At 43.5% G+C, this 25,760-nt stretch overlaps 2 protein-coding genes across 3 annotated transcripts; one reads left to right on the top strand and one right to left on the bottom strand.

Moving 5' to 3' along the window:
• Window positions 1–259: 259 nt before the first annotated feature.
• LOC115159791 (G protein-coupled receptor kinase 6) lies at window positions 260–16,821 on the top strand. Its single transcript, XM_029709845.1, has 16 exons — window positions 260–652; window positions 6,212–6,301; window positions 6,413–6,525; window positions 7,104–7,181; window positions 7,320–7,417; window positions 7,539–7,631; window positions 7,737–7,800; window positions 8,232–8,372; window positions 9,065–9,255; window positions 9,490–9,527; window positions 13,896–13,985; window positions 14,765–14,973; window positions 15,137–15,274; window positions 15,856–15,993; window positions 16,201–16,338; window positions 16,451–16,821. The coding sequence occupies exons 1-16, from the start codon at window positions 601–603 to the stop codon at window positions 16,532–16,534; spliced, it is 1,755 nt and encodes a 584-aa protein (XP_029565705.1). The 5' UTR covers window positions 260–600; the 3' UTR covers window positions 16,535–16,821.
• LOC115159789 (set1/Ash2 histone methyltransferase complex subunit ASH2) lies at window positions 16,782–25,321 on the bottom strand. 2 transcript variants are annotated; one of them, XM_029709843.1, is made up of 17 exons: window positions 25,221–25,321; window positions 24,097–24,163; window positions 23,860–24,005; window positions 23,545–23,633; window positions 23,342–23,436; window positions 23,071–23,166; window positions 22,847–22,942; window positions 22,701–22,776; window positions 22,471–22,488; window positions 21,773–21,875; window positions 20,523–20,740; window positions 20,226–20,393; window positions 19,961–20,154; window positions 19,763–19,855; window positions 19,481–19,579; window positions 19,237–19,296; window positions 16,782–17,980 (listed from the first exon to the last, which is right to left on the bottom strand). In XM_029709843.1, exons 1-17 carry the CDS (start codon window positions 25,277–25,279, stop codon window positions 17,873–17,875), a joined length of 1,785 nt encoding a protein of 594 aa, XP_029565703.1. In that variant the 5' UTR covers window positions 25,280–25,321; the 3' UTR covers window positions 16,782–17,872. The 2 variants fall into 2 exon arrangements, with proteins under 2 accessions (XP_029565703.1, XP_029565704.1); XM_029709844.1 differs by lacking the exon at window positions 22,471–22,488.
• Between the last annotated feature and the right edge of the window lie 439 nt (window positions 25,322–25,760).

The raw sequence follows: 25,760 nt of genomic DNA, 5'->3' as shown, positions 1-25,760 counted from the left end.
ATATTTAGGACTAACTTGCCACCCACTCTGAAACTAATCATAACTCTTAAGTGTTGCAGTCATTTCAGTCGCTGTAGTAGCTGACTATAGTGTTGAGTCATCCGTTGACAACGAAACTGACGGAAAACGGGGGACAAAACAGTGGACACGCTGACAGTGTTGTAGTTTTATATATCACCAGCAGAGTACGTGCTTGTTCTATTTTACACAATGACTATATATGAAGATTTTAGATAAGCATCTCTACGCCTACTCAGTTTTTCAGTTTAGTGTAGTCAAATATGTTGGCAATAACATTCCGTTTCTAACACTCTCTCTCGGCGGATTAGTGACGCAAGCTTTATCGCACTTTTTAAACAACCTTATATTTAGAGTAGGCTACTTCGTTTTTACATGTTCAATATTTTGTTTACTTACACTTTCATTTTTTTATGGAATCTATCTTGGCTTGAGAAAGAGAACCAGGCTGTACATCTTCTGGGGGATGGTTAAACCTGTCTTTGAAGACGGATTGTTTGAATAGGGAAAAGGAGAGAAAAACGAAAGTTGTTCTAGTTGTGATTTTTGTTGTTGTTGTATGGTCCACATCCCTCTGCAGCAATGGAGATAGATAGTATGGTGGCGAACAGCGCACTCATCAGAGCCAGGGGAGGTAAGAAAGACACCTATATAGGTGTAGTAAAAATTAACGCTGCAGTAAATACTAGCCTACTACTTCATATTTCTCCATACAATACTTTTTTTTAGCAAGCACCCACATTTTCTTCAGGAAATGTATATTTTCTGTTTGTCACTTGTCATCATGTCTGTCTTTATTTATTAGCTGTATCTTTAACCAGGGAAGTCAGTAATGATTGATGTGTCTTATAGTTAGTTGAAGAAGTTTAGAAAAACATAAAATGACAAGTTAGAGTTAGCCTGTTTGCACCTTGATCCAGTAGTGGTGTGTTCAGAGCTCCACATTATTCCAGTTTGTGTTGCCCTCTGTTACAGTGCTGTGGTGTCACAGATGAGTAGGGTGGGTTGCAGTAGGCTACATTTTAACATGACAGGTGTCACGTCCTTACCAGTATAGGGGTTATTTGTTATTGTAGTTTGGTCAGGACGTGGCAGAGGGTATTTGTTTTATGTGGTTCGGGGTAGTGGTTTGTTTAGAAGGGTGTTTGATTTATTATTTCCGGGTTTTGGGTTATGTTCCATGTTTTTGTATTTCTATGTTCTTTCTAGTTTAGTATTTCTATGTTTAGGTATTGGGTGTTGGACTCTCAATTGGAGGCAGGTGTTTCCTAGTTGCCTCTGATTGAGAGTCCTATAATTAGGTATGTGTTTGTGTTTGGAGTTGGTGGGAGAATGTTTCGTCTATAGCCTTGTGCCTTACCAGACTGTTATTCGTCATTGTGTTTTGTGTACGTGTTTATTTTGGTTTCCCTTCTTTTCCTTAATAAAGAAGATGAGTACATACGATCTTGCTGCGTATTGGTCCGACAATGATTTCTCTTTATCATCTGACAAAGAAGATTGTGACAGAATCTCCCATCCACCAAGGACCAAGCAGCGGGGTAAGGAGCAACGGGAGAATAATATGGACTATCGGGAAAAGTGGACGTGGGAGGAGATTATGGCGGAGAGGGCCCATGGAGAAAGTGGAGCGAAGACCGGGAACGCTACAGGGGAACACAACTGGCGTTTAAGCCGGAGAGGCACCCCCAATAATGTTTTTGGGTGGGCCATGCAGTAGACCTAAGCCAGCTCCCCGTGCTTTTTATGGGAAGCGTTTGGAGTGGAGAGCACCGAGCTATGCGGAAGTGCTCACGATCTCGCCCATACGCACGCACAGTCCGGTGCGAGTGATCCCAGCCCCTCGCAAGTGCCGTGCTAGAGTGGGCATCCAGCCTGGTAGGCGGATGCCTGCGCAGCGCATCTGGTCACCGGTGCGCCTCCTAGGTCCAGGCTACCCTACGCCCGCTCTACGCACGGCAACCATCAGGCCCCTGCACAGCCCAGTTCGCCCTGTACTAGCACTCCGCTCGTACAGGGCTACTAGTTCCATCCAGCCAGGACGGGTTGTGCATGAGGTGCGATCGAGACTGCCAGTGCGCCTCCACGGCCCGATACCTCTAGTACCAGCACCACGCATCAGGCTTCCAGTGCGTCAGCCCAGTCCAACTCAGCCCGTTCCTGCTCCCCACACTAGCCCTGAAGTGCGTGTCCCCAAACTGGCACATCCAGTACCAGCACCACGCATCAGGCTTCCAGTGCGTCAGTCCAGTCCCGAGCTTCCGACGACAGTACTCGGTCCCGAGCTTCCGACGACAGTACTCGGTCCCGAGCTTCCGACGACAGTACTCGGTCCCGAGCTTCCGACGACAGTACTCGGTCCCGAGCTTCCGACGACAGTACTCGGTCCCGAGCTTCCGGCGACAGTACTCGGTCCCGAGCTTCCGGCGACAGTACTCGGTCCCGAGCTTCCGACGACAGTACTCGGTCCCGAGCTTCCGACGACAGTACTCGGTCCCGAGCTTCCGGCGACAGTACTCGGTCCCGAGCTTCCGGCGACAGTGTCCGGTCCCGAGCTTCCGGCGACAGTGTCCGGTCCCGAGCTTCCGGCGACAGTGTCCGGTCCCGAGCATCCGGCGACAGTGTCCGGTCCCGAGCATCCGGCGACAGTGTCCGGTCCCGAGCATCCGGCGACAGTGTCCGGTCCAGAGCATCCGGCGACAGTGTCCGGTCCAGAGTATCCGGCGACAGTGTCCGGTCCAGAGTATCCGGCGACAGTGTCCGGTCCAGAGCATCCGGCGACAGTGTCCGGTCCCGAGCTTCCGGCGACAGTGTCCGGTCCCGAGCTTCCGGCGACAGTGTCCGGTCCCGAGCATCCGGCGACAGTGTCCGGTCCCGAGCATCCGGCGACAGTGTCCGGTCCAGAGCATCCGGCGACAGTGTCCGGTCCAGAGTATCTGGCGACAGTGTCCGGTCCGGAACCGAGCGAGTCTGCCTATAGTCTGGAGCTAGAGTCGGCCTATAGTCTGGAGCTAGAGTCGGCCTACAGTCTGGAGCTAGAGTCGGCCTACAGTCTGGAGCTAGAGTCGGCCTACAGTCCGGAGCCCCCAGAGACGTTATACAGCCCTGAGCATTATGCAGGGGTGGACAGGTTGAGTGGGGGTTGTAGACCAGACCAGAGGGTATTTGTTTTATGTGGTTCGGGGTGGTGGTTTGTTTAGAAGGGTGTTTGCTTTATTATTTCTGGGTTTTGGGTTATGTTCTATGTTTTTGTATTTCTATATTCTTTCTAGTTTAGTATTTCTATGTTTAGGTATTGGGTGTTGGACTCTCAATTGGAGGCAGGTGTTTCCTAGTTGCCTCTGAGAGTCCTATAAGTAGGTATGTGTTTGGAGTTGGTGGGAGAATGTTCTGTGTATAGCCTTGTGCCTTACCAGACTGTTATTCGTCATTGTGTTTTGTGTACGTGTTTATTTTGGTTTCCCTTTTCCTTAATAAAGATGAGTACATACGATTTCGCTGCGTATTGGTTCGACAATGATTTCTCTTTATCGTCTGATGAAGAAGATTGTGACAACAGGTGATGCCCTGCTATGGGTGAGATTGCAGTGCACCCTTGTAATTCTTAACCTTATTGCTATTCTTATGAATGTGTCAAAAAGGTTCATTTCAAAATGTCCCGTAAAATGTAATTGCAACTATTGCAGAAAGACATGTACCACAGGACTTACGTAACCCGACTGTTGTACATAACCTACGGTGATGTGTGAGTAAGTAGGAGTATGGGTCCCAGAGAAAGTTGCTCCCTTCTGAGGAACAATGTATGTGGTGAAGGAATGAGGAAGGTTGATTTGTGTGGAGATAAAAGAGGACAAGTTGATTGCGGAGTTGGATGGCTCTGTGATGCAAACAAACTATTAAATTGTATGAATGTGTGCATGTGCCCCCCCAACAATTTTGTTTTTTTATAAAGATTTGATCACAAACTAAAGTGGACTGATTGACAGAATTAACTAGCAGGGATTTTATACAGTACTACTTCCTCAAGTTTCTTTTTCTCGCACACACACACACTTCATTCCTTGAAATATTCACTGATCTAGCCTGCTTTCACCATCTAAATGATGTCAGATCAGTGATTACCTTAATGACGTGGTAGGGAATTCGTCACATCACATTCTTTAGAAGCAGGATGTAATAAATTAGCTTTCTGTCATTGTTAAACAACCCCAATCTCTCTCGAAAGCAGGTAGAAAGACAGATGTCTCTACTAATAGATGTCCTGTCTGTATTTTACAGGTCATGGGTGAAACCTTGCTATATGACAAAGTAGTAGCCACACACACCGTATCTTAAGATGCAACACATTTTGCTACAGGCTACAGGAGAAATCCATCCTTTGTGTGGTTGTTGTCCAGCAGGTGCCCAAGTACACTCATATTGTATGTGCCACAGGAAAACACACACACTATGTGTTTTGTCTAGCTGAACAAATGTCTGGTGGCAGGCTCAATACACCTGTATGAAAGGTAGCAGGGTGACAGACTCAATACACCTGTATGAAAAGTAGCAGGGTGACAGGCTCAATACACCTGTATAGAAGGTAGCAGGGTGACAGACTCAATACACCTGTATGAAAGGTAGCAAGGTGACAGGCTCAATACACCTGTATGAAAGGTAGCAGGGTGACAGGCTCAATACACCTGTATGAAAGGTAGCAGGGTGACAGGCTCAATACACCTCTATGAAAGGTAGCGGAGTGACAGGCTCAATACACCTGTATGAAAGGTAGCAAGGTGACAGGCTCAATACACCTGTATGAAAAGTAGCAGGGTGACAGGCTCAATACACCTGTATGAAAGGTAGCAGGGTGACAGGCTCAATACACGTGTATGAAAAGTAGCAGGGTGACAGGCTCAATACACCTGTATGGAAGGTAGCAGGGTGACAGGCTCAATACACCTGTATGAAAGGTAGCAGGGTGACAGACTCAATACACCTGTATGAAAGGTAGCAGGGTGACAGGCTCAATACACCTATATGAAAGGTAGCACGGTGACAGGCTCAGTACACCTATATGAAAGGTAGCACGGTGACAGGCTCAGTACACCTATATGAAAGGTAGCACGGTGACAGGCTCAGTACACCTATATGAAAGGTAGCACGGTGACAGGCTCAGTACACCTATATGAAAGGTAGCAAGGTGACAGGCTCAGTACACCTATATGAAAGGTAGCACGGTGACAGGCTCAGTACACCTATATGAAAGGTAGCAGGGTGACAGGCTCAGTACACCTGTATGAAAGGTAGCAAGGTGACAGGCTCAGGGTTGTATGTGTGTGGAAGAGTGAGGTCACAAACCATAACCAACAGGTTGGACTCCTTCCTAGGTTCTGTGAATTTCATCATCAGTAGGTGACACCTGTAGGCAGGATCAGCAATTTTATCACAGTACTGCACTGTGTGTGTGTGTGTGTGTGTGTGTGTGTGTGTGTGTGTGTGTGTGTGTGTGTGTGTGTGTGTGTGCGTGTGCATGTGTGTGGATCGCAGTGCTATGTGGTCCAACAGGTTTGTTCCTGCTCCCTACCTATTTATAGATTTCTCTTTGGAGTGGATGGATGCCAGGGCTGGAACCTGACTGACGAGGAACAACTACACACACACACACACACACACACACACACACACACACACACAGGAACAAAGGCTGTTGTTGACAGACTGATTGTAGTCTTTTTCCGGTATGTTGAGGTGAACAGGTAAACAGAGGAAAGACCTTTAGGTTATAAGGTTGTAACTCTACTAAAAGGATGAATCGGTCCAGTTGGATATGTTTGGTCTTACTGCTGATAGTTTTTATTTCCTTGTTTTCTTTCTTCCCCATTTTAACATATTACATACAACACATAACCAATGAGTTGAATGAGGTCACATGTTTTTGGGTATGAAAAGCAGTAAATGAATGACAGCTTAGCTGTAATATCAAATTTCTCATACTATTTTTCCTTCCTCATTTTAGCAGATGCTCTTAACAGAATAATTAAGGTTAAGTGCGTTGCACAAGTGTACGTCAAGATTCTTCACCTTGTTGGCTTGGGGATTCGAACCAGCGTCTTTTCAGTTACTGGCCCAATGCTCTTCACTGCTAGGCTACCTGCCTCCATTTCTTACCTCCTTCTTTCACCCTTCTCTCCCCTGTTCCATCTCTCTCTAGGTGGAGGGGGAAAAGGCAGGAGTTGGAAATGGAAAGACATGCTGCGCTTCCCTCACATCAGCCAGTGTGTGGAGCTGGAAAAAACCCTCGGTCAGTGTGTGTGTGTGTGTGTGTGTGTGTGTGTGAGAGAGAGAGAGAGAGAGAGTTTGTGTTTGTATGTCTGTGCATGCATGTTTTATATGTGTAATGTGTGTGTTTCAGAGCGAGACTACTACAGCCTGTGTGTGAAGCAGCCTATTGGCAGACAACTATTCCGTCTCTTCTGTCATAGCAAACCTGAGCTGCAGAACTGCAACTCCCTATTGGACGAAATGGTATGATCCACTATAGGCCTTATTCACTATGGAGGAGGTGGTATAGTCCATATTGTGGGAAATGATCAGATATAATTCTGCAAGCAGGTTTTACAGTACGCTCTGCTGACAGACCGGTGTCACAGCAAAGTGATGTCATATTTCTGAAGGGTGTGTGTGTGTTTTGGGCACACAGCCAGGAAAGAATTCTAGTATGATAACATTCTTAGAAATGGTATGTTACTGTAATAAAAAAATAAGTTATACAGTTTAGTTTAGTTTAGTCATTTAGCAGACGCTCTTATCCAGAGCGACTTACAGTAGTGAATACATACATTTCATGCATTTTATTTATGTCTACTGGGTTAAAAATAACTCTGTTATTCATAACTCTGTGTATTTCCTCATTGGCCTGGGCCGATGCCTTGCTGACGGTTAGTGACCTGGGTCATTCATGAAGAATGATCCAGCAATCCTAATAAAATACAAAAAATACCAATCAGTGGCAGATAATAGACAGGGACAGGGACCATCAAAACGTCATCATTCATGTTGACAAAACAAGAATTATAAGTCCAGAAATGTTTGAATTTCTACAGGGGGAGTATGAGGTGAAGTCAGATGAGGAGAAGAGGAGTTTCGGCATGCAAATCATTAACAGGTTCCTCAGTAGACAGGTATCGTCTTTAAACTCTCTCTCACACACACACACACACACACACACACATACACATACACACACACACACACTAAAGGTTGATTTCTCACTTGAGATTTTTGCAAGTTAATTGTATATGTGTGTGTTCTCTTGCCAGTCATCTGAGTGTGTACAGGTAGTAGAGCGCTATGGTGAGAGGTGTAGGGAGAGTTTGGAGGAGCAGCACAGTAGAGACGTCTTCATTGACTGCACAAAGTGAGTCTCTCTGACCTTTACCCCAATTTCCCCCATCTTGCTCTCACCCTTCCCTTCCCTCCCCTATCTGTGAGGGGCTGTGTGTGCTGGGAATTCACCTCCTCTTACTGTGTTTTTATAGTGACCTCCATGAGTACCTGAGTGGTGCCCCCTTCCTTCAGTACCAGCAGAGCATGTACTTTGACCGTTTCCTGCAGTGGAAGATGGTAGAGAGGTCAGTGCATATGGACATGTGTGTGTTTGACTGAATAATCAAACTAAGTGAGATATGACCACAAATGCTTGACACTAGTCACTCTGTGTATTTCTCTCCCCCCAGACAGCGTGTTACCAAACACATCTTCAGACAGTACAGGATGCTTGGCAAGGGAGGCTTCGGGGAGGTAAGGCTGCTTTCACTGCATTCTTAGAAAAAAAGGTTCCAAAAGGGTTCTTCGGCTATCCCCATATTCGGCTGTCCCTATAGGAGGACCCTTTTTGGTTCGAGGTAGAAACCTTTTGGCTTCCATGTAGAACCCTCTGTGGAAACGGTTCCTCATTTAACCCAAAAAGGTTTTACCTGGAACCAAAAAGGGTATCCTACAGGGACAGCCGATGAGCCAATTTAGGTTCTAGAATAGCACCTTTTTCCTCAGAGTGAACAGACAAACATGTTTTCACAATTTTTCTGAGAAAATCTCAAATCAGAAAACATTGACCCAACTCTAACTTCAGATGCACATGTGTAACAACAAATTTGATAGTGAGGATTCGTCTCATACAATCTCCCCCTTTCTCTATCCTTTTCTCCCTTCCTCCCTCCCCTCTCCCCCAGGTGTGGGCATTCCAGGCACGTGCCTCTGGGAAGATGTATGCTTGTAAGAAGCTGGAGAAGACTCACGTGAAGAAGGGGAGAGGAGAGGCCATGGCCCTCAACGAGAAACAGATACTTGAGACACTTAACAGCAGATTTGTGGTAGGATTCTCTCTCTCCATCCTCTTCTCTCTCTCTCCATCCTCTTCTCTCTCTCCCTCCTCTTCACTCTCTCTCCATCCTCTTCTCTTGCTCCATCCTCTTCATCCTCTTCTCTTTCTCTATTTCCTCTTCTCTCTCTCCATCCTCTTCTCCCTCTCTCCATCCTCTTCTCTCTTTCTCTCCATCCTCTTCTCCCTCTCTCCATCCTCTTCTCTCTCTCTCTCCATCCTCTTCTCTTTCTCTCCTTCCTCTTCTCTCTCCATCCTCTTCTCCCTCTCTCCATCCTCTTCTCTCTCTCTCTCCATCCTCTTCTCTCTCTCTCCTTCCTCTTCTCTCTCTATCCATCCTCTTCTCCCTCTCCATCCTCTTCTCTCTCTCTCCATTCTCTTCTCTTTCTCTCCTTCCTCTTCTCTCTCTCTCTCCATCCTCTTCTCTCTCTCTCCTTCCTCTTCTCTCTCTATCCATCCTCTTCTCCCTCTCCATCCTCTTCTCTCTCTCTCCATTCTCTTCTCTTTCTCTCCTTCCTCTTCTCTCTCTCTCTCCATCCTCTTCTCTTTCTCTCCTTCCTCTTCTCTCTCTTCATCCTCTTCTCACTCTCCATTCTCTTCTCTCTCTTCCTCTTTTTATTTCATTCTCTCTGTCTCTCTGTGTCCTCTCTTCCTCTAACGCTCTGTCTTTCTTTCTCTCTCAAGGTCAGTCTGGCATATGCGTATGAAACCAAACAGTCTCTCTGTCTTGTGGTGACCATAATGAATGGAGGAGACCTGCGGTTCCACATCTATAACATGGGTACTTCAGGCCTGGAGCAGGACAGGGTTCAGTTCTATGCTGCTGAGGTCTGCTGTGGTCTCCACCACCTCCACCAGATGAACATTGTCTACAGGTCAGTAGACACTGACTCCATCCTGATTCTACATCCTTTTTAAAAGCGTAGGATAGGTGTAAGCATTGGCTGGAGGGAGTTTCCTCCATTGTTAAATCCATGCGAGAAAGTGTTTGCACACTTTTTGCACACTTCTGGAAAAGGGTGGAGAAGTCTCATGGAGTATGCTAAAATTGATTAATGTGACATTGAAAAGGCATTGTACTGATTTCTGTTCTTTGTTTTTTGTTTCAGGGATCTAAAACCAGAGAACATCCTTCTGGATGACAACGGTAGGCACACTTTAATGATATCACAATCAATACATGTGCTTCAGACCCATATCATTCTTCCTTATTCTTCACATTCTAGCCATGTAGGATCTATAGTACCTTTAGAGAGTATTCACACCTCTAGATGTTTTCCACATTTTGTTGCGTTACAAAGTAGGATTAAAATGGATTTAATTGTCATTTTTTTGTCAACGATCCATACAAAATACAATGTCAAAGTGGAAGAAAATGTAGATTTCTGACATTTTTATTAATGGTATTTTGTTATTATTTAACTAGGCAAGTCAGTTAAGAACAAATCCTTAATTTCAACCCTAGTGGGTTAACTGCCTTGTTCAGGTGCAGAACGACAGATTTTTACCTTGTTAGCTCAGGGATTTGATCTAGCAACCTTTTGGTTACTGGCCCAACGCTCTAACCACTAGGCTACCTGCCACCCCCGTTTATTAATGGTAAATAAAACACTTGATTATATAAGTATTCAACCCCCTGAATGTTACAATCACCTTTGGGAGCAATTACGGCTGTGAGTCTTTCTGGGTAAGTCTCTAAGAACTTTGCACACTTGGATTGTGCAATATTTTCCAATTATTCTTTAAAAAATTATTCAAGCTTTGTCAAGTTGTGTCACAGTTTATGTCGTGGTGTTGCAGGGAAGACCAAAATGCAGCAGAGTTGTGGATACTCATTTTCTTTTAATGGAAAAAGGCAAAGCATCCACCGGAAAACAAAAACAATAAATGATACTCACGACACCAACAGTTTTGCAGGCTCACAAACGCAGTGCAAAAACAACTACCCACAAAACCAAGTGACAAACATACTCCTACATATATGACTCCCAATCAGGAACAACGATCCCCAGCTGTTCCTGATCAGGAGTCACAAGACCAACACAGAACATTCACACACACAAGACTGCCACGTCCTGACCCCAAAACTACTACAACAGCTCCATCTGCTGGTCAGGACGTGACAAGTTGATCATAGCTAGACAGCCATTTTCAAATCTTGCCATAGATTTTCAAGACGATTTATGTCAAAACTGTAACTAAGCCACTCAGGAACATTCAATGCCGTCTTGGTAAGCAACTCCAATGTATATGTCTCCTATCAGACTGAACTATTCCTTTCTTTTTATCAAAAGAAAAGAAAAAACTCCCTAGTCCTTTCCGATGACAAGCATACCCATAACATGATGCAGCCACCACAATGCTTGAAAATATGAAGAGTGGTACTCAGTGATGTGTTGTATTTGCCCCAAACATAACGCTTTGTATTCAGGACAATAAGTTAATTTCTTTGCCACATTTTTTTGCAGCATTACTTTAGTGTCTTATTGCAAACATGATGCATGTTTCGGAATATTTTGTATATTCTGTACAGGCTTACTTCTTTTCACTCTGTCATTTATGTTAGCTCCCGAGTGGCACAGTGGTCTAAGGCACTGCATCTCAATGCAAGAGGTGTCCCTGGTTTGAATCCAGGCTGCATTACATCTGGCTGTGATTGGGAGTCTCATATGGTGGTGCACAATTGGCCCAGCATTGTCTGGATTTGGCCGGGGTAGGCCATCATTGTAAATAAGAATTTGTTCTTAACTGACTTGCCTAGTTAAATAAAGGTTAAAAATGTATTGCAGAGTAACTACAATGTTGTTGGTCCATCCTGAGTTTTATCTTATCACAACCATTAAACTCTGTAAATGTCTTACAGTCACCATTGACCTCATGGTGAAATCCCTGAGCGGTTTCCTTGCTCTCTGGCAACTGAGTTAGGAAGGATGCCTGTATCTTTGTAGTGACATTTAAAAATCATGTTACAACACTATTATTGCACAGAGTGAGTCCATGCAACTTATTATTATCAAGTACATGTTTACTCCTGAACTTATTTAGGCTTGCCATAACAAAAGGTTTGATTACTTATTGACTGAAGAGATTTCAGCTTTTCATTTTTGACATTATGGGGTACTGTGTGTACAGTAGATCAGTGACACAAAATCTCAATTTAATCTATTTTAAATTCAGGCAAAATGTGGAAAATGTCAATGGGTGTGAATACTTTCTGAAGGCACTGTAGTTTCCCTAAGCAGGATACCCTGGTGATGAAATTTAAGATTTTATTTTCTTACAATCATGGGCGGTTGGTCTGTCTGGAAGTGAATATACACTGTGTGACAACCAGGTGTAGTCTATTTTTAGATCATCTTATTGTTACCTGTTCCAAGCTTGGCAGCGTGTTTGGAAACTTGGAAGCACATGTAGACGATACTAAGCATACCACTGTAACTAGTAACTATCTCACAGGATACACACATACACCAGTGGTGGTTGGTGTAACGACGGTCGTCAGGAATGGACCAAGGCGCAGCGGGTTGAGTGCTCATAATTAACTTTTTAATGAAAACATTTACTCAAACAAAACACAACAAAACGATAGACGACGAACAGACTTGAAGGCATACAACAGCAATTCAAGTGACAACCTCCCACAAATTATAAACACAAACACACCCTAATATATAGGACTCTCAATCAAAGGCAACTAGACAACACCTGCCTTCAATTGAGAGTCCACACCCCAATTAACTAAACATAGAAACAGACTAACTAGAAAGAACATAGACTAACAGAGCAGTGACCAAAAAAACCCGGAATACATAAATCAACTACCCTCTACATAATACACACACCCCGAACCACATAAACCAAATACCCTCTGCCATGTCCTGACCAGCCTGCACTAACAAAATAACCCTCATACTGGTCAGAACGTGACAGTCGGTGCCATTTAAGATGAGGAAGATCATTTTTTTCCCTATACACATCATGAGTTTGCTACGACCTAGCCTATGAATGAAAGTTTACAACGTAGGTGCGGTCAGATCGAGAGAAAAATTTGAGGTGACAGTGGCAGATTCAATACCGCCTTGCACACTCTTGCCTGCACCTAGCTGATCTAGAGTGTAATCATTGGTCCAACAGTTGCAAACAAGAGTTTTTATTGGACAGATTTAGTTATGTTTATCCCTGTTTCATTCCATTTGCTTCTGTTTAAGAATCGAATACACACAATGAATACATCCCAGATCACACGTAAAAACAGTTCACTTTCATAGCAACCACGTTGTATTACTTCTCGCATCTATGCACTCTCCTCCTCTCACCTTTTTCCTTCGCTTGTGGAATTCAATGCACAACACATCAGCTGTATGTTACCAGGCGAAAAAACCTTTCCAAGCCAAACCATATCATAACATAATCGCTACACACAGCCTGCATTGTTGTCACCATATTAGCTAAAGTAATGTTATAGTCAACATAGCTAATAGAACGAAGGTGTTAGTAAACCTGCTACAATCATGTAGTAGCGTTACAGTGTATAGTCAGTAAGCAGTTCAATAAGCAGTTTAGCAGTTACACTGGTGGGCCTGGTGGCAATAAATTAGTAAAATCAAAAGCTTACCTTGAATTGGAAGAGTTCCAGTGTTGTGTTGGATATTCATAGCCAGCTAGCTAACATAGCATCCCTCTGTTTGAGCCGGGTGTTTGAGTAGGCTAAACTAGCTAGCTAGCTGCATTTGTTAGCTAAATAGCTAAGTGAAAGTGAAAAATTACAAAATATAGCTCTCTCTCAATTTCTCTCTTGCTTCTCCTTCATTTTTGAAATTGTCTATCTCTTTGAGTCAACTACTCACCACATTTTATGCACTGCAGTGCTAGCTAGCTGTAGCTTATGCTTTCACTATTAGATTCATTCTCTGATTCTTTAATTGGGTAGACATGTCAGTTCATGCTGCAAGAGCTCTGATAGGCTGGAGAACGTCCTCCAGAAGATGTCATAATTACTGTGTAAGTCTATAGAAGGGGGTGAGAACCATGAGCCTCCTAAGTTTTGTATTGAAGTCAATGTACCCAGAAGAGGACGGAAGCTAGCTGTCCTCCAGCTACACTGCAGAGTGCTGTTGAGGCTACTGTAGACCTTCATTGCAAAACATTGTGTTTTCATTATTTGGTGACGTGAATATATTTAGTATATTTTTATCTAAAAAGGATAACTTTAATGTTTTACTATTTTTATGAAATTCACTGAGGAGGATGGTCCTCCCCTTCGTCCTCTGAGGAGCCTCCACTTACACACACAAACACACCAGTACACACTGCCACTGTCACGTCACCTGCCAGAACCATCCTTCTCTTTCCTCGTGTACTTTATTTGTGTTCCATGAGAGGTTTTGCATGACAGGGATTTTCATCAATCTATTACGTGACATTTTCAAGTGAAAATCTCTTGAAAATGTGTGGCTACCCTTTGCTGTATGAACTAATGGTCCACTGATCCCCCAACCCTCTCCACCCGTCCCAGGGCACATCCGTATCTCAGACCTGGGCCTGGCGGTGACGCTATCTGAGGGGAATCTGGTACAAGGAAGGGTGGGCACCCTGGGCTACATGGGTACGTGGCTCTAACCTTCTGTACACTTTCAGGTGGTCTACTCATATCTAGCAGAATACACAGGTGCAGGGTGCCAGCAGCATACCACCCTGCATCCAACTGCTGGCTTGCTTCTGATGCTAAGCAGGGTTGGTCCTGGTCAGTCCCTGGGTGGGAGACCAGATGCTGCTGGAAGTGGTATTGGAGGGCCAGTAGGAGGCACTCTTTCCTCTGGTCTAAAAAATATCCCAATGCCCCAGGGCAGTGATTGGGGACACTGCCCTGTGTAGGGTGCAGTCTTTCGGATGGGACGTTAAACGGGTGTCCTGACTCTCTGAGGTCATTAAAGATCCCATTGCACTTATCGTAAGAGTAGGGGTGTTAACCCCGGTGTCCTGGCTAAATTCCCAATCTGGCACTCATACCATCACGGCTGTCTAATCATCCCCAGCTTACAATTGGCTCATTCATCCCCCTCCTCTCCCCTGAAACTATTCCCCAGGTCGTTGCTGTAAATGAGAATGTGTTCTCAGTCAACTTACCTGGTTAAATAACGGTAAAATAAAAAATAAAAAAATAAAAAAATAAATATGAAAGATCATGAGAATACTTGCACACTTTTTAGATGCCAAATATCCATGGTGGTCAAAATGTTGCAACGTGTTTGCTATCATGATACATTTTTTCTTACATCACAGTTTACCTCCAGATGTTGTACTATCACTGATCCTCATTGGATATATAATTTGGGAGCAACAACAGTGAACCAACATTTCCAAACCCCTCCTTCTTCCCCTCAGCTCCAGAGGTGATTGGCCACAAATACTACGGGATGAGCCCTGATTGGTGGGGCCTGGGCTGCCTTGTGTACGAAATGACAGCAGGACGATCCCCATTCAAGAGAAAAGGGGAGCGATTGATGGGAAAAGAGATGGAGAGAAGGATACAGGAGGAGGAGGAGGAGTACGGAAAGATATTTAGCAACGAGACGAAAGACTTCTGTCGCTCGGTAAGACTACAGTTTTACTCTGATTTGACATGAAACCTGTCAACGAGCAAATTCTGTTCTACATTGTAACTGCATGGATGTTCACTCGTCTCCCAATCTTTCTCTCTTCTTCTCTCTTTCACTCTCTCTCTTATGATTCTTTTTCCATCTCTTGCACTCTCAGCTGTTGAACAAAGACCCGAGACATAGGCTGGGGTGTCAGGGGAGTGGGGTGTATGGGGTTAAGTCCCATCCCTTCTTCAGAACCATCAACTTCAGGAGGCTGGAGGCCGGAGTCATTGATCCACCCTTTAAACCGGATGTAAATACCCTAACTCAAATCAAATGTTATTTGTCACATACTTTGTAAACAGGTGTAGACTAACAGTGAAATGCTTACTTACGGGCCCTTCCCAACAATGCAGAGAGAAAAATATATAAAATAATAACAAGGAATAAATACACAGTGTGTAAGGATAACTTGGCTATATACACGGGGTACCAGTACCAAGTCAATGTGCAGGGGTACGAGGTAGAAATGTACATATAGGTAGGGGTAAAGTGACTAGCAGGATAGATAATAAGCAGTAGCCACAGTGTAGGTGATGAGTCAAAAGAGTTAGTGCAAATATGGATAGTCCAGTTATCTATTTGGTTAACTATTTAGCAGTCTTATGTCTTGGGGGTAGAAGATGTTCAGGGTCCTGTTGGTTCCAGACTTGGTGCATCGGCACCACTTGCTAACTTTAACTTTAACCACTATAGTACGTGGTAGACATAGACTAAATCATCAGTAAAACTGCAATTAAAATGATATATGTGATACTAGATGTTGTAGTAAGTAAGAAAACTTCTCCCTCCCTCTGTCCTCTCCATCTTTCCACCCCCCTTCACTCTCTCCAGCCCAGAGCAGTGTACTGCCAGGATGTTCAGGACATTGATGAGTTCTCCACAGTAAAAGGAGTAATTTTGGAGAGGGCAGACAACGACTTCTACATCAAGTTTAACACAGGCGCCGTGGCCATACCCTGGCAGACAGAGGTCAACACAACTTGCAGATTATTACATTTGATTTAGTTCTGTTCAATTCAATAACATTAAACTTATTTCAATTAAATGTTATATTGGTAGCAATTTGAGGTTAGGTATGGTTTGGTCATAGGCTAATTGAGATGACTAACTCCTTACCCTCGCTCTCCTCCTCCCTCTTGCTCTCCTCCTCCTCCTCCCTCTCCTTCTCTCTCATAGATGATAGAGATGGGTTGTTTCAAGGAGCTGAATGTGTTCGGGCCTCAGGGTTCCAGACCCCCTGACCTGGACTGGACCCAGACCCCTGCCCCAGTGAAGCCCAAACGCAGCCTGAAGGACCTCCTCTTCCGCAGACATGTAGGATACACACCTGTTGGTTGGACTTCCTAATGGCTCACTCAACCCCTCTCTCCACTGCAACTGTCATTGTAAACGAGAACATTCTCTCACTGTGTTGTTGTGCTTGCAGCATTCAAAGAAGTCAGACAGCAGAAGACACAAGTCAGACAGCAGCACCATGGACTCAGCTGGCCTGCTCAGCACTACAGTCTAGTGGTGGAGGCACAGCACTACAGCCAATGGAATAAAGCCAAAGCTGAAACAGACGTTAGAGTGACTGGGCCATACCATCTATCGTTCACCAGCTTAGGCCAAAGAGACCACCCCAATACTATCATCCAGAGGTGGTCATCTTATTTCTGCATGAGTCAGATCAGAGGGAACCTCAGCTAAGACACATTGTTCTGATTTTGTACCCTTGTGTTTATGTAACCTTAGTATAAAAAACTTGAAAACAAATCTTTCCAAATCTTTACTTTATTAAAATGCCTGATGGAAACAGCAAATCTGTTTGTAAACTTTACAAATATCGACAAAACAAAATACATTAGACAAGGTGGGATATGTTTTGTGTCTGAACTATGTAATGGCGGTGGAAATGCTTTTATGGGCAAATATTGATATAATAACCATCATATCGAAGTAAATCTGGGAGTCACGTGATGACGTGTGTGTGGTCCTCACACTACGACTCGGGAAAGAATGAAGTTTTAGGCTACAAATGAAATAAATGATAGTGAACTTCACAGGGTGGTGAAAGTGGAAGGTGATAAGCTTGATGCTCCTTTCAAATAAATATTGTGGGTCTGATTCTGGTGACATGATGATTGATGCATGCCATTTGACAAATGAAAAATAATCTCACATGTAGACTATACGAGCGCACATGCCAATACTTGAATGGGCACGTAACACAATTTGTTCTGTGACAAAACCATCAGTAGAGTTGAAAATGCAATGGAAACCCATTTAACTTCTTTTTGTTTTTTTATTTGGTACATAGGAATTTAACCGCAAAAGTTATTTTTATGTGCACTACGTCTAATTCACAACCAGTCAATTTGTTGCAGATTTGATCATATTTGCATGAAGATCTGTGGCCAATAGTATGGAAACCTAGCTTGAGACCAGCTGGCAGGTAATGAACAAAAACAGAATATGTTCATATGCTTGAAGAAATAATATCTGTAACTAAGAATATCTGGGGTGTATGACAAAAATGGATAATGAATTTGAAACTTGTCCATACATACATGATTTTACAGTGCTGAAACACCTAAAGTGCTTCATACACCAAAAAGAGTTGTTCAGACAAACAAGTTCACTGTCAACACAAGTCTCATTTTAGATCACACACATCTTATTCAATAGAAGGGTACCGTTTATTTAAGTTACCAATGATAATAATGTTTAAGGGACTCCACAGAGAGACTGCAAAGTGTTCATGTTCAGGTTGACATCAACCCACCTATAAATGATGGAATGGACTCCTCCATGCCTGTCCAAACACTCAACTGGCCATCTGTGTGTGTTGATCTCTGGAGGTGTGTGTTTATCCTTCCCAGGGAGGGCTACGTCGTCCGTCCACGTCCGTCTCTACGTGATACAACATGTCAGCCAGTGTATGTTCGATCACCGCTCCCCAGCCCATATCACTCATCTGGGGACACAAACACAATAATCAATCAAACCTACAACCTCAGTGACATCAAAACTACAAGTATCTCTATTGCTTGTCTAATCAAATACAAATAAAGTATATGTACAGTGCTTTCAGGAAATATTCATAGCCCTTGACTTATTACAGCCTGAATTAAAAATGGATTTGAATTGTTTTTCTCTAACTCATCTACACACAATAGCCCAAAATGACAAAGTGAAAACATGTTTTTAGAAATGTTTACAACTGTATTTTAAATTAAATACAGAAACATTTACATAACTATTCACACCCCCCACTCAATACTTTGTAGAAGCACCTTTGGCAGCGATTACAGCTGTGAGTCTTTCTGGGTAAGTCTCTAAGAGCTTTGCACACCTGGATTGAGCAACATTTGTCCATTATTATTTCTAAAATTCTTCAAGCTCTGTCAAATTGGTTGTTGATCATTGCTAGACAACACATTTCCAGGTCTTGCCATAGATTTAAGTCAAAACTAACTTGGCCACTCAGGAACATTCTTCTTTTCTTCTTGGTAAGCAACTCCAATGTGTATTTGACCACCTTGTTTTAGGTTATTGTCCTGCTGAAAGGTGAATTAATTTCCCAGTGTCTGGTGGAAAGCAGACTGAACCAGGTTTTCCTCTAGGATTTTGCCTGTGCTTAGCGACGTTCCAAGTATTTTTTTTTTCCAGAAAAATTCCCCAGTCCTTAACGATTACAAGCATACCCATAGCATGATGCCGCCACCACTATGCTTGAAACTATGGAGAATGGTACTCAGTAATGTGCTGTATTGGATTTCCCCAAAGCATAACACCTTGTATTCAGGACAAAAGGTTCATTGCTTTGCCACATGTTTTTGCAGTGTTACTTCAGTGCCTTGTTTCAAACATGATACACGTTTTAGAATATATTTGTATTCTGTACAGGCTTCCTTCTTTTCACTCTGTCATTTAGGTTAGTATTGTGGAGCAACTGCAATGTTGTTGATCCATCCTCAGTTATCTCCTATCACAGCCATTAAACTCTGTAAATGTTTTAGTCACCATTGACCTCATGGTGTAATCCCTGAGCGGTTTCCTTCCTCTCCGACAACTGAGTTAGGCAGGATGCCTGTATCTTTGTAGTGACTGGGTGTATTGATACACCATCCAAAGTGTAATTAAAAACTTCAGCATGCTCAAAGGGATATTCAGTGTCTGGAAAAAGTCAAGGATTTTCTGAATGCACTGTATATGTGTTTGTGTACTCACTGGCTGGTACTTGATGTCTTTTGGAGGGTGTTTGAAAAGTGGTCCAAAGTTAACTGAAACCTGGGAGAAAAGAGGGATAATCATCACAACTTGATTAAAAAGGAAGTGGGCATCCTTGGAGTAGATACTGCTATATATCACAGCACCATAAGCCTCTGGGACATTGTATTACTTACAGTGCTGTGGAGGGAGATGGAAGGAAAATATAACCCTTCTAACAGTCACACACGCACACACTACTAACCGTGCAGCCCCGGTAGAGAGAGATGGCAGGGAAGTAGAGCCCCTCAAACAGGTTTTCATAGGCCAGACCCAGGTTAACCCCATTCTTATAGAACAGCATCTAGAGAGGAGAACAGAAGTATCAACAAATGGAAATGCCAATCCTATACATATTATGTTAATGTCTTTGATAAGGACAACCAATAGGAATCATAAGAAATTGGCAGTGCATTCTGAGATAATCGTCATTGCTTTGAATGTGAATGTCTGATCTATTGGTTGTAGTTCTATGCTGGAGCCTCACCCTGCTGGGGGTAACAGTCTTCAGGCTCTTCTCTGCCTTGTCCACATAGTCCTTCTCCTCAAAGTACAGGTAGCTCTTAAACTTAATCAGTGCCTGAAAGAGCACACACACAGGGATGAGATGTCAAGTCTCATAACTACAACAGAGAGTGGATGTCTGCTATTCTCAGTTACTCATTAATAAAAATAGAAAACATACCTTGTCCTTGTAAGTGTCCGGCAGTGCCTTGGCTGTCTCAGTGCCGTCTGGTAGTTCTATGAAGAAGCCCAGAGTGTCTCCCTGTCCGTAGCCTGAGGAGTAGTGTTTCCCTACAGACTGGTGGAACCGAGTCCCCTTCTTACTACGCCATGAGTAGCTGAACTTATCATAGCCCAGAGGGGCCTGCAGGTTACCTACAACACACACAGGTTATTACATATCCTGTCTCCATGTGTGTATGCTTGTGTGTGTGTGCGGTACTAACCCAGAGGCTGAGACCAGCCTAGTCTGGCTGCGGTGTCCGGGGGCATCTCATCGATGGAGACCTCAAAGTACCAAGATCCTTTCCTGACACCGTGGGAGGCTCTGACCATGGAGTAACCCTTTTCCCCTGTCACTGTCAGACGGTCATCTGAGATCTTCAGCTGTGGGGCTGCAGACATACACACACACAAAGACGCCCCACACACAAACAGAATTCTCAGAAAATGTGACAAGAGACATTACTGGGTAAGGCTAATCGCAAGAAGCCCATATCCACAACAGGATTTCCTGTGTGTACCTCTGTCGTGCAGGGCTAGCAATACTCTCTCGTAGAGACAGGCTCTGTAGAGGTCTCCAGGGATGGGTTTGCCAGCCCAGCAGTCCAGCTCTAGTTTCTCTGGGTCGGGGGCGTGAGGGTCTGGCTCTGCTAGGATGTAGCGGTAGCCATCTTTGTTGAAGGGGTGCTCCAGGGGGTAGCCATGTGGAGGAAGACGCTGGGCTGAGAACAGAGGGTCACTACAGAGGGAGAGAAAGGAAAAATGGAGTGAGTTAGTGCGCATTATGGACAGAAAGGGTGAGGGAAGGAGAAGTAGAGGACAGAGAGAGAGTCACATTGATGGCATATTATCATACATCCGATAACTCTTGTAAGAATGTTTCAGATGAACTACATGTTCACTCATTAGATGATTCTCCAATATAACGTGTTCCTGAATATAAATACTTAGGCATTTGGATTGATGTGGATTTGACGTTTAGAAAACATAGAGATGAGCTGGTTAAGAAGCTAAGATTTAAAGTTGGCTTTTTCTACAGAAAGAGATTGTGCCTTTCTCTAAGCAATGGGAAGCAGATTATTCAATTAACCTTTTTATCTGTTCTTGATTAAGGTGAAAATATTTATCAAAGTACAGATGCCATCTACCATAGTGCCCTTCGTTTTGTTACAGGTGACAGTTCTGAGACTAATCACTGCATCCTGTATCAAAAGGTTGGCTGGACTTCGCTAAAGACCCATAGATCTCTACATCACTCCCTTTTTGTTGACAAGGCCCCAGATACTCAACTAGTCTAAAGAAGGCTAGTTTTATCGCTTCTTTAATCAGAACAACAGTTTTCAGCTGTGCTAACATAATTGCAAAAGGTTTTTTTAATGATTAATTAGCCTTTTAAAATGATAAACTTGGATTAACTAACACAAAGTGCCATTGGAACACAGGAGTGATGGTTGCTGATAAATGTAGATATTCCATAAAATCAGCAGTTTTTTTGAACGGTAGTGTGTGTGTGTGTGTGTGTGTGTGTGTGTGTGTGTGTGTGTGTGTGTGTGTGTGTGTGTGTGTGTGTGTATGTATGTATGTATGTATGTATGTATGTATGTATGTATATATATATATATATATATGGGTATAATGTGTATATTTACATTGTATATAAAGGGCGCATTTGTAAAAGAGACCTAGGTCTCAATATGTCTTCACTGTTAAAATAAAGGTTACAAAAAAAAAGTTCAGACCCATGAGAAGACTAAGGACATCTGTGTTGTACCTGCGTGTTCTCTTAGCTGCTCCAGCTGTGGCTCCCTCCTGTTGTTGCTGCTGCTGCTTACGCTTGGCTCCTCTACCTTTACCTGGGCCAGGGGCCAGACCACCTTCACACAACACACACAGGTTACACTATAGAACACACACACTTTTAGCACTATCAAAAAGTCACCCAGGAGGTACAAGCGTGGATTGAGCAGGGAGGGACACCAAATATTAAAGGAGAAATGCAGACACACAGAGGAAGCAAAGGGATTAATTCACACCATGGCTGTGTCCCAACAATAACAGCCTCTTTCTGTCTTTCCATTACCACTCACCACTGGGCAAGAAAAGGAAGGAGGAGGCTGTTCCAGAGTATTGGAATGAAGCCCGGGAACTCAGGAGCAGAAAGCCAGAGGAAATTATATCATTCAATCAGTCCACCAATCAAAAGCCAGATGAAAAGGGTAAACGCTTCAGGGCACCAACATAAGCAGTGAGCAGCTGAGGGATGGGGTTACGATTGGAGCAGGATGAGGTTGCCTGAATATGCTGATCAAAAGGTCAGACTGCATTTTGCCCCTAAATTGTTTGGGTAAGGAATGGGGGAGGCTAAGCTGATCCTAGATCTGTGCCTATGGGCAAATTCTACCTGGAGAGTTACGATAGCACAAAACACAGGGCTCAGAGGCAGATACCAAAACACCACATCATATTCACCTGAGAAAGAAGGTCCACCTGGAACGCAACACAGCATGTATATAGCATTTATAACATGAGAACTTCTTAGGGCTTCTTCAGTGTGGTATTATGCTCTGTAACACATTGATAACTAATTCCATGAAAAAACAGTATGTGTGTGAGTATGACATGTGTCGCGTGTTTAGTGAGAATGTGTTTAGCAAGTGTGTTGGTGTGTGACAGTGTGTGTTGATGTGTTTAGAGTTTACCGTTGAGCCCTCCAGGAGTGGGAGCAGCGGTGGTCTGTTTCTGGTTGTCGTAAGACGGTCCAATGTTGCCCAGGTCCTGAGATGAAAAATCAACCAACTGTCAGCATCACTGTTTGTGCGTGTGTATGTCTGATGTGTTTTCCTACCTGGTCCAGCAGGCCAAACTTGGGGTAGTCCTCCTCTGGGTCCTTACTGCCTGGATCTGGGTGCTCCTTCACCAGGAACACATCCCGCTCTTTACTCTGAAACACAGAAAAGTCAAATAAAGACAGGATCTGTTTCTAAATGAAAGTCCAGCTACTTTTTCCAATGGTGTAATAGTGAAGGTTTAGTGTGATGTGTGTAAGTCAATGGTTGCGCTCATACTCACCATGGTCTTGACTAGGTTGTTGGGCCAGGTAAGTTTTCCAGGTCTCTGTCGGGTGGTCATACACTCCCAGTACTTATCAATGAACGGGATGATGTCCTACAGGAAAATATTACATTAACATATCCAGTGTTTTAAGCATATGAAAAACATATGCAAACTGTGTGTAATATCTTGATATGACATGTAAAATCAAGCATTTCCAAAGATCACAAATTCACTTCTCAAAGTGTATCGCTGTGGGTTCTATGTTGGGACTGTTGAGAGGACTTACCTTGTCTTTGGAGAACATAGTCTTGGGGTGTTCCTCCTGAGTCCTGGAGCTCCATGTGAGGTTAGCCAGAGCAGTCAGACACATCTCCTTCAGGTCTGAAACACACAGCGACACTCTATCAGTACATAAATCAATAACAGACCATCAATAATCATCAAACTCTCACACACACAGAAGTGTATCAGCTGAATGAGAACACCTACTGGCTTGTTTACGGAGGAAGTAGGTGTTGCCGCTGTGATGACACACGTTACAATGGAAAACATAGTTGGTCATGAAAGGCAGACACGTCCTGGAGAGAGGGAGAAAGAGAGAGAAAGAGAGAGATGGAGAGGGAGAGAGAGCGAGGGAGGGAGAAAGACTAATCAAAAACCTTGATCCTGAAATGTTTTATTTCAACCAGTAGCTACCTGGTTATTCAAGCTCAAGGGGGCTAATTCAAGGTCTAACAAGCTTAGTCTTTGAATCAATTAGCCAAAGGTTTCTATAGTTCGAGTTACAAAGTGAGCTAGACATACGCGGTGTCGATGCTGAAGGTGTCGGCGGTGAACCACTTCATACAGAGAGCACACTGCAGCTCCACCTCTCCCTGGTGCCTGCCGCTCTCCTCGTCCCCAGAACCTGTCTGGGTGTCAGCTGCCTCCAAACCCTCACTACCTGGATCCTGAGGAGGGGAACACAGGAAAAAGGGTTCATTATTGCTACTGTCGGTGAAAAGAGATGCCCAGAGAACTGCTGTATTGGAGGTGTAGTACCATGGCCTCTTTGCCATTCGATGACTCAGTCTCCAGGTTGCCTGTCAAGTCCCCAAATCCAGCATCACTGAAAGTAAACAAAGATATGACATGAACATTAACTGGTTAGATACACGCTATGGTGACAGCTGGGATAACTGATCTGCCATTAACCTTCATATTCTTATATTTAAGACTAGCTGTGGACCATCAGCATGCGTTGGAACTGCGCTTATATGGACCAGAGCTAGTCTGGAGGTAAACAAAGTGCTCAAAGGTCATTTATTTCATATTTTGGATACATGACCGTTTATGTACACAGAGAAAAGTTTGTCAGCACTCAAGAGAGATTTTTTATTTTTTAAGTAACCATAGTAATGGAGAAAGATGTGTAGCGTTGAAGAAGATTCAGCCTTTAATGGCGCAATCAGCAGTTGTTACATCCATTTTTGGACGTATAACTTTATATGTACGCATTGATTCCTCATGAGCTTAGCTTAATTGATGTACCCCTTCAGAATCAAAAGCAAGCTTTTTTTACTCAAATGTTTGTTGACAAAGTAAATGTAAACAAACACTATGACTATAACGTTATAGCATCAAGACATGGTGAAAATTATAATCTTGATATCATGGAGTGTCAGTACTTGCAACCATAGTTCGGTCTATGAATTTCGGTGGTTACGTATTTCTCAGCTTTTTACCTAACAGGGGCGGGGAAGTAGCTTTGTTACTGTTTCTATTGCTTAACTAAGCATCTATCTGCACGCCGCACGTAACATCCCGGACCAGAGCTAACTAGGTAGCTATTTTCCCTTTGTTTGTTAGCTAGGTTCTGCAGGATTCATGCTAGAAATGTATTTAGAAGCAGATATTGAACAATGAAATCAACCTGTACCTTGATACTTTAACTAGTTGATTACAAGTTAGTTTACAAGTTTGGAAGACATTTGAATGAGACATCTAAGTTAGCTTGCTAACCAGCTAACGTTAGCTTCAGTTGGCTAACGTCAGCGGGCTAGCTTGTTGAGGGTAAGCTAGCTAGCTGTAATTGCAATATTTATGAATATTGATCTGGTTGTCTACCACCAAACATATATTATCAACCAAAACCCTGGTCTTTCACCGTTTTAACGGAGACTTACCCGTCCCCGGTCTCTGGTTCAATAACAGAAGCACTGCCCGCTTCTCCTTCTGACGCCATGTTTCAAATCAATAAAATATGACATCTCGCGAGACGTTTTGGTGTCAGGTGACGTAAGACGCAGAGCGCTGATCTAGGGTCACTTTATATTCGGATGTAAGCATTGTACATGTATTGAGGTAGGTGAAATATGAGCCTAGATCAGTAACAATTACTTGTAAACTTCTGTGAAGTTGACTTGAAGTTGTGTCACGCTTCTGGGCTGGTATTTTCAAAGTGTGATCCTTGGGACATCCCTACCACTGCTAGGATGTTCCTCATAAATAAATAACCAACACGATTGCATTATTGTAGTACATATATTTTGAGTCAAAATCTGCATCTATAAATAGCTATTTTTTGTTTGAACACAAATAGGCTTACATTTATGACCACAGACAACCCCCCTCCTAATGTATGGTTAAACATGTCTATAACACCTCTATTACCACCATCACTGGAGCCCCTTATGGGTGCGTGCTCAGTCCCCTCCTGTACTCCC

Source organism: Salmo trutta, chromosome 23, assembly GCF_901001165.1.
Source record: "Salmo trutta chromosome 23, fSalTru1.1, whole genome shotgun sequence".
Taxonomy (NCBI): domain Eukaryota; kingdom Metazoa; phylum Chordata; class Actinopteri; order Salmoniformes; family Salmonidae; genus Salmo; species Salmo trutta.
This window is presented reverse-complemented; position numbering and strand designations above follow the sequence as displayed.

What these genes read in the sequence shown, in the direction of transcription:
- LOC115159791 (XM_029709845.1), top strand. Translation starts at nt 601, where the DNA reads ATGGAGATAGATAGTATGGTGGCGAACAGCGCACTCATCAGAGCCAGG. An exon ending in GGAGCTGGAAAAAACCCTCG is followed by an intron (nt 6,302 to 6,412) that starts GTCAGTGTGTGT and finishes TGTGTGTTTCAG; the next exon opens with AGCGAGACTACTACAGCCTG. An exon ending in CAGTGGAAGATGGTAGAGAG is followed by an intron (nt 7,632 to 7,736) that starts GTCAGTGCATAT and finishes CTCTCCCCCCAG; the next exon opens with ACAGCGTGTTACCAAACACA.
- LOC115159789 (XM_029709843.1), bottom strand. Translation starts at nt 25,279, where the DNA reads ATGGCGTCAGAAGGAGAAGCGGGCAGTGCTTCTGTTATTGAACCAGAG. An exon ending in CGAATGGCAAAGAGGCCATG is followed by an intron (nt 24,006 to 24,096) that starts GTACTACACCTC and finishes TCCCCTCCTCAG; the next exon opens with GATCCAGGTAGTGAGGGTTT. An exon ending in GCAGCTAAGAGAACACGCAG is followed by an intron (nt 20,741 to 21,772) that starts GTACAACACAGA and finishes CTCCCTCTGTAG; the next exon opens with TGACCCTCTGTTCTCAGCCC.